The sequence below is a fragment of the Misgurnus anguillicaudatus genome, chromosome 20 (assembly GCF_027580225.2).
Source record: "Misgurnus anguillicaudatus chromosome 20, ASM2758022v2, whole genome shotgun sequence".
Classification (NCBI taxonomy): Eukaryota; Metazoa; Chordata; class Actinopteri; order Cypriniformes; family Cobitidae; genus Misgurnus; species Misgurnus anguillicaudatus.
Genome location: NC_073356.2, coordinates 7,240,026 through 7,253,857, shown reverse-complemented (window position 1 = coordinate 7,253,857; position 13,832 = coordinate 7,240,026). Strand labels below are relative to the sequence as shown.

Here is a 13,832-nt window from a genome sequence, read left to right as displayed (position 1 = left end):
TTTTATAACTGATGAAGTGTCCTTCAGATGACCTGCCACAACACACAAGCACTCATTTATCTCTCACTCCTGTGGTTTCTGATAATAAGCATCATGTTTTTTTCTCTGTGGTGTTTGTCTTTTTCTGCATTCAGATAATCTTGTGCAGCTCCACGCGGGTACTGCAATGTCACCGAGCTGGAATAAATTGGTGTGTGTGTGTGTGTGTGTGTGTGTGTGTGTGTGTGTGTGTGTGTGTGTGTGTGTGTGTGTGTGTGTGTGTGTGTGTGTGTGTGTGTGTGTGTGTGTGTGTGTGTGTGTGTGAGGAATAGAAGCCAATGAGATGCTGGAACACTTCACATCTGAGCAATTTCATCCAAAAAGACAAATATGAGACATTTTTGCAGATTTTTCATTAAAGTAATGAGAATTCAGCAGGAGGGAAGTGCATAACTGTCATGAAATGTTATAATGCAAAAGTAAACTAATTTTACCAACCAATACTATTACCTTTATAATATTTTGGAGTAAAATATGACCTGGAAACATTACATTTTTCGGTAACACTTGAAAATAAGGTTGTAAACAATAACGCACATGCAGGTTTTCACACAAACGTCTGTCTGTGTCTTAATTGGCTCAACCTCCTGTCAAACAAAAATGACACTTCAAAGTATTTGCAATTTAAAGTCTGTAAAAACTCAAATATTCTTCTGCTTCAAACAATGTAAACCGTCCGCTCACTTCATTTCACATACAAACACAGTCATCGTGTTTTTTCTGACACGCTGAGCTGTTACTTTTTACACCAAGAGCCACAATCTGTGTGTAAATTATCATCTTCAAATAAAGTGCGGTGCTGACATGAAGGCATCTGCTCTGACAGATGATCCAGTCTTATTGTTTGACATTACTGTAGCTGCTTTGTTCAAAAAAACGTGTTTGTACAGGAGCTGGTCGACATTAAGTTTTTACACTGATCTGAGAACAGCTGTTTGCTGTTGGATGCACAAGCTTTTCAGAAGTATCAGGTCCATCAAGAACTACTATGATTCTTTGATAGATGTGCCTTCAAATATGATAATGTGCTGTCCGAGGGGAGGCGATAGGGTGGAGGGATGCTGCAAAAACTGCCACTAGACAGATGTGCGGGACGGCCATATATATATAAAGACCTCTTCGCACTGATTGGTCGGATTACATGACCATGCTTCTCCAAAACTTAGTTAAATAAACTTTATTAAAAGTGGATTTTGCGACTTTAATGAGGCACTTGAATTTTTGTGTACAATATGGATAGCCAGACCTACCAGCTCTGTAGATCCGGGTGCTGTATGTATTATGAATGGTGTTCACATCCTCCCATCACTTTTAGGCTTTTCACAGATGGCATCTCTCAGGGAGATGAAAGCAAAATAGACACATTATCCAAGAGAGCTCATGTGAGATCACTTATTCCAGAAGTCCCACAGTGGCCCACTGGTGTGAATCTTCTCCTTTTAGGCTATGTTTACATGACCACAATGTAGTAAATATCAGAACAGCTTAGAATTGAAAATTTTACCTACGCATGTAAGGCCAGTAATTGTAGATGCTACTTTGTAAAGAATAAACACTCCACATCTGCGCACAACATACGCATTCTTTTACAGAGCGATCAAGATGACGATTGCATTGATCAGTTTTGTTTAGATGGACAATGAGGTTGTTTTTTTTTACCGTGACCCTGTAATAAAACGACCCTGGACCAGGTCTTTGAACCAAAAAATGTTCCCAATCGGTTCGTTCTGAACAGAAACAGTATTTTAACGTTTCCGGTTCAACACTAAAATTGACGTTCCTGAACCGGTTAGAACAAAAAAATAAAGTTCCCGAACCGGTTAATAACGTTCCATGTCAGCTGTGGACATACAAATAAGTAGGCTGATCATTAGGACATTAAACTTCAATTATTAGTACATAATTTTACTTAATATCTTGTCATCAAACATTAAAAAAGGGTACATTATGTAAGCGGCATAACTGTAATTCTGACATGCCTACATTGTTAAGTGCACTTAAACATGCGCACACACATAGACGGAATTCCAAACAGTGCTTCGGGAAGAAGATGCAGCATAAACAGTCGCTCCACATAAAGGGAAAATTTCGTTGTTTTTCAGTTCTTTATTCGCCAGATGTATTTTAATGGACCACAGTATGAGACACAGTAGCGCAACAGAAAATTGCTCAATTTAGCGTCTTTTAGCGGTTAAATTGTTTAAAATCACTTAAGTGTAAAAATTTGCAAGCCTTTGAAACACGTGCAAATGATCAACTTTCACCCTATTTAAATTTGCGTATTCATCCGTGAATCGCATGCAAGACGAACCGTGGGTCGTGATCTGTACGGATCACGGATCAACTGCGATCCGTTACTCCACTAATTAGTAAAAAACAAACATCTTGAGATACTTGGTAGCTTACAATATTTACCTCTTATGATTGAGCATTAGAGACTTGGGCTTGAGTAGGCTACTTGCTGGTGGCAAGCTTCTCATTTCTACGACGACCAGAAGTGAACTTCATCGAGTATTGCAAAGAAATCTTGTCAAAGAACGAAAAAAATAATGGAATTAACTGATTACCATTATTTTAAATAAACATTTCTGTTCCTTGCAAAACATCAAAAGTTTCTGGTTTTCGTTCCGTGAACCGGTTTAAAGCCTTGCCCTGGACTATAAACTATGTTGAAGCATTAATGACCTCAGTATCTTGAGCAGCACAAATTAGACCAATGGTTTCCAACCCAGGGTCCAGGTACCCATTAGGGGGGCGCTAGAGTTCACAAGGGGTGCAAGATCTGATATGCTTGGAGCTCAAATAAAGATGCATAAAATGTTCCACTAATAATTTTATTTAAAAACTATATATATTTTTATGCCAAGATAGTTTAAGATAATTACTTCAATTTTGCCCACTCCATCCCAACGTGCTTGTCAATGTAGTGGCAAGATAGATGTAGAGGGTTGGAGGGCTCAGACTATCGTATATGTACTATCGTATATACAACTATGTCACTGTTGTTTTGAATTATACTCACTCATGCCTATAGACTGAATTAACACATGTGCAAGACGTCACTGTTACTACAGATTCATGTTTTCGTAGTATAGACGTCAATTTTAAAACTTGCACTTTGAAACCCGTCTTCAGTGTTCAAATTCAGGTGGGGGGGCTGGGGTGGTCCCACACCTTCTATAAGCATTGTGGGACCCTCTATAAAGCCTCTAAAAAACACAATTAGGGTCTTCCCCTGTTTTTTATTAAAATTAAAATAATACATGAATTCTGCACTGCCATAAAGCAATACTGTCCATTATTTATCCCAATTTCACAAATAATTTATTCAAAAGACTTCTGTTTAACTAAGTTTGGGAGGAGCATGGTTGTGTAAGCCAACCAATTAGTGCAAAGAGGTGTCTATACAGTATATGGCAGTCCCTCACCTCTGTCCCATGTTGCAGCATCCCTCCTTCACCCCATCGCCTCACTCTTAGCTAGTACATCTATCACAGTTACAGAGGGGGTAGTACTCTGGGTTCGGGATAAAATTCCAAGCTCAGAGCCCTCCCCTCGGACAGCACGCCAAATATGCTTTATCTCATTCCCTATTGATTACATGGCAATGCAAACTCATAAAATAAATATAAACCCTCAAGTGCGCCTCACGCTGTTTTCTGGAGGAGTAAACAGATTGTTAAATTTAGATTTGGTGTTGGGTTAGGGGCTTTTACAAATTCTTCTCAAACTATTATTTCACACTAATTTGAGGGGTGGTTGTGGTTAAACATGGCTAAAATGGATAGGGTTCGAGTTCAGGGGTTTCTTTGATTAAAACGTTGATCCAGGATCACAACTTACTTTGTGAAATCATGGTGACCCTATAAAGATGAACGGGGGGGCTTAGCTAGGGGACCCCCATAATCTTTGACATAATTGGAACACTGCCCATCTTCAAGAGTTTTTAGGGTTTGGGAGTTTTAAGGACTCCAAAATGTTGTTGTCGTGTCAACAAACAACCAAAATGCATAAAAAACGTTCCTGCTTATGGTTGAAAAACATTGTCGTGTGAACGGCCCCATAAAGTGTCACTAAAACCTGCTTGACTACATCAACAATACAGTCCATGATCTCTTTTCACTTCCCCTGTGGAGCTCTTGAATCCCTTCTGGACAGATCATTAATTAATCAGGCAAGAGTCTAGAGCTTCAAGTGACATCTTTAGATTTAGAGATGAACAATGTGCAGTTCGTTGTTAAAGTAGGTTAATCCTGATCCTTTACATCTGTCTTCTCTGCCTGTTGAATGGAAGTGAGACAGCTATAGAACAACAGCACAGAAATCTATTTTTCTTAATGCAAACGCTAATCTGTGCTACCAATTAATCTGTGACAGACCAGGACTTTCATTGTCTCGGGATCCAGCACTAACAATAGAGATTTGTTTGGTGTGATTAAGATGCCATGTGGATCTTTCTCCGTACCCGAATCACTCTTGCAAATGATTGGCGGACTTAATTAAGAACCGGCTTTGTCTTTTCTCTTGCTACGCATGAATGAGGGAGTAATGGGCAACGAAGATAGAGTGAGTAAAACGGGAATGTAGATTTCACTTCCAAAACATAACCCACTTTCTGCCTGAGTGTGTAATAATGGGTTGTCTGGGGAATGAAACAATAAACCAGTGCGGGGTGTGGGAGGGAACAGAGATGGTTATTTCGGTTGGGATCGCTAAAGATACACCCGGAAACTAAAAGGCTGGGGGTCCGTCCTGGGTTCGACCCACTGCTTCCACATCAGCATCCAGGCCTGACAGACCCTCTGGGAAGATGATGTTACTCCACAAAACCTAGCTTGTTGATGCTCAGCGATGTAAAAATAGTGCCAAAAAGCATCTGAAGTGGGAGGACTGTAGAGAGAAATGAACTGTACTTTCTTTTTCTTATTTATCTGCTTCTCTTCTTTGAAGGCATCTCCCCAGCGCCTCTGCCTCCTACTTTTCCTGCACTACCTGTACTCTTCCCAACATGTGGTTGCATTAAACCTACATGAGCACCAAAGTGCTCAGGTTCAATAATAGTGTGAAGTTGAAAGAGTGCTGCCAGTCAGAACATCAAACACTTACAGCGATGTCAATCAATTCAGACTTCTCTCTAAACCTGAGAATCCCTTTGGATTTACCTTTACTACCGTTTCTCACATTAGGTTCACTAAACGTATTTCACAAAAGGTCAATAATTTCTCTAGAGTAGAAAAAAAGAAACTACTATACACAGTCCTTCAATGAACACTTTTAGATTCAGTTCGTTTGCTAAGGTGGGCACATTTGGGTGGGTCACGAATTCTGCCCTGTTTGTGCAACGTATGGAATGATGCTTAAAATCATTCAGTTTCAGGAAGTGAGGATGGGTCTGCTGTTGGATTTTTATGTAACTGGACTTATGATTTAATCTGGGTGGCTCGCTGCTTAATGAGGCAATGACTTCAGAGGACAGGACAATGAAGGTTTCTCAGGAGACGGGAAGTAAAGCAAACATTGGATTCGGACGTGCCTTGATGCCTTCATGCCTGAAGGCAGCATTTTAGAGCTTTCGAATGCAGTTCTGGCAAACAGGTGTAAGCCAATCTTGCATGAAGGACTTGATCCATGTTTAGAGACCACAGTGTCATTGTCATAATGATTCGGAAATGGGTAATGATCGTATAAAAAGAATGTATATTACACATTATTGCAGGGAAGAGGACTTCTGATGGCTATGTAATTTTTAAGTGGTTATCTGGCTGATTGGGGTCACAAATCTCAAGTTTGTTTATTTTTCAACTTTGTTTATTTTTATAGCACATTTTACACAGTCGCTGCCCAAAGTGCTTATCAGAGTAAACGCAAATCAACATACAGCGAATAAGACATCAATAATAAAATACACTGTAAAATACACAAGAATAAATAATAAACGTAACCACAGTTTGCGGTCCACCCTAGCCTCATTAGTTCATGTCGGTTGACAGAACACAAAGCAAAACATGTCAGTTGACTGTGTGCATTGCTTACTCATTTCTTGATTATAAAACACAGTACGACACACAGTACAAAACTCATGTCAGTGAGTAAATCACATCGCCTGTCAGTCATATAATGAACATAGCAACACATGTAGGTTGACAATGTGCAGAACTATTCAAGTCGGATGACAGTGCACATGAAATACTCATGACAGCTGAAATACACATATTTGCTCAACTAGTTAGCAAAGGCCAAGGAGAACAAATGGGTTTTTAATAAAGACTTAAAAATGCCCAAGGAAGTGGCCGCTCTTATGATGGTTGGAAGGCTATTCCACAATAGAAAAAACTCTCCTCTGCGTTTCAACCTAGAGGTAGGGATAATAAGCAAGTTTTGCATGCTAGATTGTAATTCTCTGGGTGATGTATGTGGACTGAGTAATTCCAATAGATAACTTGGGGCCAGGTTATGAAGACCTTTAAAAAAAACAGATTGAATTTTGAAATTTATTCAGTATTGCATCGGTAGCCAATGAAGATTACGTAGTAGAGGGGTGGCATGATCATATTTGCGGCCTTTTTTAGAAATCTGGCTAATCTCATTGTTATTGCTCTTGTTTCACTCATAACAAGTGGACAATAATGTAACTAAAATAAACTAACATGTATTTGTTTCAAGGCAAGGTACCTTAAAAAAGGTTCTGCTCTTGTTACATGCTATTACTATATGTTATAAATTATTTTTTTGGTCTTAAAAGTGTACTTATGTAGTTGCCAGGGCAACTATGAAGATGCTAAATTGATGTGATTTTAGCATGTAGCTATGTAGTTTTAGATGCGTGTTTCAGGGCATTGCTACACTGTAAAAAAATGTTTAATATTTGTCTAATCAACATTTTTATGTTACTTAAACAGTGCTGCTTTTCGTGATCACGTTTTTCAAACTTTAGTTAGTGTGTAATGTTGCTGTTGGAGCATAAATAATACCTGCAAAATTATAAAGCTCAAAGTTCACTGCCAGGCGATATATTTTCTTTAACAGAATTTACTTTTCAAGGACTACAGAAAATGCCGGTTTGGACTACAGCCCTCTCCCAGGTATATGACAACAACATTCTGAGTTTTTGACTAACCTCTGCCTACATGAATACGTCAAAAAAGGCTATGACCTTGTTGTGCTTCCACAAAGAAGAGGAAGAGTTACGTTAGTAGAGTTTTTGTCGCCATGCCCTCGAGACACCGTTATTTCATTGCATGGTCAAATCCCCTTTGTTTGGCCTTTGCTGAGGACAGCTTCATCAATCTGGTGTGATCTTTTCAGACAATGTGTACTCAAGCTGCTGTCAAATCAAAACACACTGGACCAGCTACACAATCAGAACTTGTTACGGATTTCTGAAATGGGCACTTCATAGAATAAGGAAGAAGTCAGCCCATTGTTAGGACAGTGAAAACAGCGGTATGGAGAAAAATAAGTGAAAAATACTTTGTTTTTTCACACAGCAAACATGAACATATGTTATATTGCGCATCGTAAACACAATCAAAGCTTAAAAAACAGGAAAAATGGGACCTTTCAAGAGGACATATCATGAAAATCGGACTTTTTCCATGTTTAAGTGCCCAGTGCTTTTATCAACCTAGAAAATGTGAAAAAGATCAACCAAGTAACTTAGTTTTGGTTAACAATTCTCTGCAAACATGTGAAAAAATAGTTCATTGATATTTGTCTCCTATTGTGATGTCAGAAGGGGATCTTATTATAATAATACCGCCCCTGAATCGGCACTATCAAACCACAGAACTGCCTTTTAGTGCAGAGATCAACTCATTTGCATTTTAAAGGACACACCCAAAAACGTCACATTTTTGTTCACACCTACAAAGTGGCAATTTTAACATGCAATAATAAATTATCTATACGGTACTTTCAAAAATTTATTTTACATCTTAAAGGTGCTCTAAGCGGATTCACGCATTTAGACCATAAAACATTTTTCTGCTTGCTGCCTGTCCGCTGACCAAACTGTAAAAAAAACGCGTAGACAGCCTAGTCTCCACAAACTGCAATAAAAACACTGTGGCAAAACCTACCACCAGAAACGAAAACAAAGTGTTCTAGCCAATAAACGACCCGACGTATTTGGGGGTGGGGGTTGGGCATGTTCATGAACGCACGGATGGGAGGGGGAGGAGTTAGCTACGCTCCGTTTGTTTGAAAACAGTTCAAACATCAACAAAAAGTAACGTCACACAGATTCGCTTAGAGCGCCTTTAAAAAAGTCCTGTGAAATGTCCCCTTTAACTTAACAAATTAAATTAAATTAAATTTCATTCGTGTTTCAACTTATCACAGGTCTAAACTTAAAATAGTAGGTCTTAAAATAGTAGGTAAGTTTTAACTTCATGCTGCATTGTTTTTACAGTGGGTGCCAAGGTGTTTATTAGCCTGTTGCTGTGCAGTTATTAGGGTATTCTGGGTAATTGTTCAGACATTGTTATTTAGTAGCAAGGTCCCCTGAGTGGTTGTGAGTTCATTACTGTGTGGCTGCTGGGATGTTCTGGGTAGATGCCAAAATAACCCACCCTTACATCTGTATAGTAGCATATGGAAGGCAAAAAATGTCAGACATTTGGTCCTGTCAATTATTATATAAACAGTCGCTCTATCTTTCATTTACCATTAATTCCATTAACACTCGCAGTTATGAAAAGACCCCAGAACAGAATAAGTGAAACTCACCTATAATATCACACTTGTTAACATTAAAATCTAAATGATGTCAGTTTGTAACCGTCTCTGTTTCACATGTTGAAATCTACACTCATATTACCTGTATGCTAAGAAATAATGAAACTGGAAATGTTAAAGTCTCCCGCTGCTGAAACATATTGTCCTGGTGACAGAATAGTGAAAAGGGAATGCAGCTGTGGGGTCTAAGCACTGGATGACAGTGGATCTGACGCACCATCTGTCCTGTAATGGCTTCTGGGAGCGGTAGGAGCAACAAGCCACTGACAGCACCTGAAGGAGAGAGCTATCCCATGATGTCTTATGGGTGAGCAGCACAGGGATGTAATGATCTCTGCTCATATATAGAGGAGATGGTCATCAAGATTGTAAAAGAGGGATGATGAGAAACCTGGTAAGATAGTAACCACATGTAATGCAAATGGATCACAAACATAAAGTTAAAAGAAATATCTTCCCCATTGAGTACCAGCACACAAGTCGCACAGTCCACACTTATAAAAAGAAAGGTGCTTCACAATGCCATAGAAGAACCATTTTACCAAAAGCATCTATAAGACTTTAAACCATTAAGCTGTGTACAGTATAATGTGGCGATGAGATGACTAAGAGTCCAACTCTTTGAAAGTCTCAGAAGACAGTAAATCAACTGTACCGAGTGTCAGAGGATGAATCTGTCAGCACTTGCCCTCTGCTGCCCTCCTTTATAATATAACCACCTACCCGTGCTCTTTTCTGCTGACTCTGGTGGGCTGTCGGGGTTTCAGGACATTGCTCAAACCCATTTCTATCTAATCTTTCTCTTCGATGCCTCCTGGGGCTTTTTCTATTCTGTGTCATGCAAAAAAGATGAAAGATTTTCAAAGACCCCTGGACTGCCAACTTTCGCTGTTCAAAACTATGAAATGACAAATTTAGGTCTGGGATGTGTTGTGACTAAAACATGGCAAACAAATCAAAACTTAACATGTAACCACTCATTTCCTGGATTAGGGTTGCAAAACTCTGGAAACTTTCCATGGGAATAAACTGGACATTTGAAAAAAGAAAGGAGTTGCCTATAACATGGAACTTAAATGTATAGTTTAAGTGATCTATGGCATTATAGTTTAACTAGCAAATACCGAAATGTGTTTATACAGTTGTCAGCTAGCTAGCCAGTAAATGTAAATGCAAGCTAGTACTATTACAATAACTATAATAATGTTTATTATGCTTTTGTGCTACTCAGTGAAAGAATCAATAAAAGTTCTACTTACAATTAAACATTAAATCAAAACGTAATTTTTAAAATGTGTATTACCTTGCATGCATGTCTGCTTTTGACCAAACAAAATGTTTATTTATGTTTGTGTTTGTAGGTGATTCTCGTGAAATTAGACTTATGAGGTGTCATGAAACATTTTGATAAAAAAAGTAAGAGTATCAAAATAAGAAGCATACAGTTACAAACATCTCTTCATGTACTATTTTGCACATGATTTCAAATGACATCATACAAACCAATTTTGTTGTTTTTTTCCACATTTAAGAGGAAAATTTTCATTACCGCAGCGTGTCACTGGATTTGGGTTCTTTGACATGGAAATTTATAATTAAAAAATCTAAAAAATAAAAAGCTTCAGTGCATGTTATACTATAAACATTTACAGTAAAGAAACATGTGGTATTTGATGATCATTGGTAAATGTAAAGACAATAATAAGGAATATAAATGTGTCCAAGAACAATTTTCTCATCCTCCGCAACAATTTTCAATTATTGTTAAAGCCCTCAATGAACTGACATTTTCCACAAAAAAAATAGTTGGAGGGGACATAATTGACTGTGACACTCAAGATGGCTACCAGGTAAGCAGTTCTTATTTTTTCTGTCCAGATAAATGTTGACATTTTGTTTGTCATAGTACTCAGACAACTATTTAGTTCTCATTACCGAAACATGAATTTGTAAATGCATATATTAAATGTAATATCATGTTGCGGTAATGATAATTTTTTATAATGGTAATTTTAAAAATGTTAATAATTTTTTAGGAAATATTTTTTAAATTCTCTAAAAATAATGGTTATAGTATGTTCAGACCTTATTATTATGTGCAAAAAAATTGGCTTCAAAGGCTTTTTAAAAATTCTGATGCTGGACACCTAAATCTGGATTTCATGAGAATCACCAATATAGTTTATATAAATTTCCCTACATTTCCAAAACAAACAAAAAATCGTGTAAATTCTCATTAAGTTTCCAATTTGGAATATTTCCAAAATATTTTAAGTTCCCATTGAAAGTTACTGAAAAATGTGCAACCCTAGCCAGGATTGCTCTGCACATTCTCTCAGACAATTTCCTGAAGTGCATTCTGGAATGATTTTTTTTTAATATTAAGGAAGGAGTTCACTGCTAGGCACTATCTATCTAAAGACAAACCGTAATTGTAAGGGCTTAAACAAAATACCTTCACATCAAGATCTTGGGGTCTTAAAGTCCCTCTGTAGTCAATAATTTTATCACCAGATATGAGATCATCCAAGTTTGATTTCAAACATTATTCCGCATCTTTGACCATACTCAATCAATATTAAAGATATCAAGATTGTATTTTCACAAACATGTCTTTACATTATGTAAGACAATTTTATGCAAAAAAGTAAATCTTCAGCTGGGTCACACATATGTCCAACATTGTCTTGTTCAAAAACCTTGTAACTCCAGCTAAGCTTGATTTTGTTAAAATGTTAATAATATAATGACAAATGCAAGTGTCTGACCATCTATAACCCCACAATATCATCTTCAAACATTTATATTTATTTAGCAAGGCTGAAATCACGTATTTTTAGTATTGGCTAAAACCCAACTGCATGAGAGAAATATTTTTTTCAGTATAGAAATAACAGCATTTCTACTGTAAATGTCAAAGCCAGCAGTGAGAAAGAACAACAAGCAGCACTAAAACAAGATCTTCAAACTCTCAAGCCTTCAGTAGAGATGATCTTTGTGAAATTCTGTCATCATACTGTACTCATGGCTATTTAGAAGACAAACAAGCTATATTCCAATATTTGATTTATTTTGTAGACATATTGTTTCAGTTTGAATAATATGAGTTATATTATGACAGAATTTTCAAATTGGGCTGAATTGCTTTACACCACTAACACTGACTAGTGTACAACTAGAGCTTTACAGTGTATTGTTGCACCATCGACACTGCAATATGCGCATCTGCAACAGTCACAGAACATTTATTTAATTAAAAGAAAAACTATTTCAGATGCCTTTGCCAGTGTTACACTACATACGAACGGTTTCAAAAGGCAGAGGGAACCATAATAACATTTTACAGACATGGTGGTACAAATTGATAAAGAGTGGATTTTATTAACATGCTCTCTTGTCTCTTCACAAGAGGTATGTACCATCACGCAACTATTTTCCTCAAGTTGCCATCCCACAGGCACACAAGAAAAGCAAAATAGCCTCTTAAATGGAGCTCTTTAAGTCATCAGCTGAAGTCATACAGCATTCATCATATTGCAATATACATCGCATGAAAAAAAACCTTGATGCATTGCAATGTAGACTCCCCCAATATCGTGCACCCCTTCTGTGTCCTTTCATATTTGAAGCTCACTGCAGCAAGGGACCCTATATGTACCCTATCTCACCCTGCTACTGACAGTGCGCGAACACACACGCGCGCCCGCACACACACAAATTTGTGCTCCACTCACTTTTGACAGTATGGGAAATTTTAAATATAACATAACAGCACGTTGCAACAAACCCAGGGCAAAACAGCTTGCATATGTGTTGTGTTACAAAACCTAAACATGAAGTACAGTCTAAGAACTGAAATGCGTCTTCCCAAAAAAGACACATATATCTCTGAGTTATTATTGGAATAACACATTTTGTGTTACTTTTAACACCACTTGTGTTGTCACTTATTTATTTTAACACAAAATGACAATGTGCTGAATAACATAACACAAAAAAATTGTAAAAATGAACACATCCCTTCTTAGAGTATTATTTAAATTTACTAAGAAAGTTATGCTGTTAAAAAAATCTTTATACGCATTTATTAGACGATTAATGTTGAAGCTAACACGGGGACTCAACATCCACTGGTGTAGCAAAGCAAAGCAGCTCCGGTGATCCCATTAAATATCATTTATCCAGTATAACACTTTCCCATTAAATCTGAGCTATAGTGAAATCATAACAAACATGAATTTATATCAAGACAGACATTCTCTAATTGTAAATGACAGGAATAAAGCAAAATAAATAAATACGAAACTCTATACGATCATTTGATACTTTTTTTATCTGACAAACTTATTATGTGAGTAGCCTACTAAAGAAATAGTTATCAGTTTGCACAGATATACAGTATACGCGAATAAACTAAAAGACTTAATCATTTATCATTTTAAACGCGAAACAATATATGAAAGCTCTTATTTCAAAAATTTAAAACATTGAAAATGAGAACTGTCATGTGTTTTTCTAAATAATCCTCATGATGAATGTAAACTTGTTTTAACTTCTCGAGCTCATCAGATGAAAGTGTCATTGGTTTGCTACAGTACATGTGTTAGACGCGCGCGCACTGTGATTTGTGTTGTTACCTGTTGGCCCGTCCAGACTGTCAGCGCAGCTCCTGGCCGTGAGAAACAGCAGAAAGACGAACACTTTCATGTTTAGTCCGCAAGGTAAAGCAGCTGAAATATACTACGGTAAGTGTGGTAAATATCCCGCTACCGCGCGACTGACTTTCATCCAGACACGCGCAGCGCAGACCTCAGATCAGCCCGCTGACGTCAAGACAAACTATTAAACCCCCCCACAACTCCGCATTTTAACCCCTACTACAGATACAGATCACACACATATACAGTGTTAGGTGTTCAGAGAAAGAGCTGCAGCGCCACCCCGCGGCCGGACAGCAAACAACAGCACATCACGCGCGCGTATCAAAGAAGCTTAATTTCCGCAGAAATACATCATCATCTGACTGAAAACAGTGGGATATTATTTTTAATATCAAC

The 13,832-nt window shown here is 37.6% G+C and overlaps 1 protein-coding gene across 6 annotated transcripts in view; it reads right to left on the bottom strand.

The window, feature by feature from the left end:
• Positions 1-13,623, bottom strand: part of ptprua (protein tyrosine phosphatase receptor type Ua) — a 322,971-nt gene extending 309,348 nt beyond the window's left edge. For all 6 annotated transcript variants that reach the window (XM_055219240.2, XM_055219242.2, XM_055219243.2 and 3 more), the window contains exon 1: positions 13,413-13,623. In XM_055219240.2, the coding sequence (XP_055075215.1) occupies positions 13,413-13,482 (70 nt within the window). In that variant the 5' untranslated portion in view covers positions 13,483-13,623. The remainder of the gene's footprint in view (positions 1-13,412) is intronic.
• Positions 13,624-13,832: the final 209 nt, after the last annotated feature.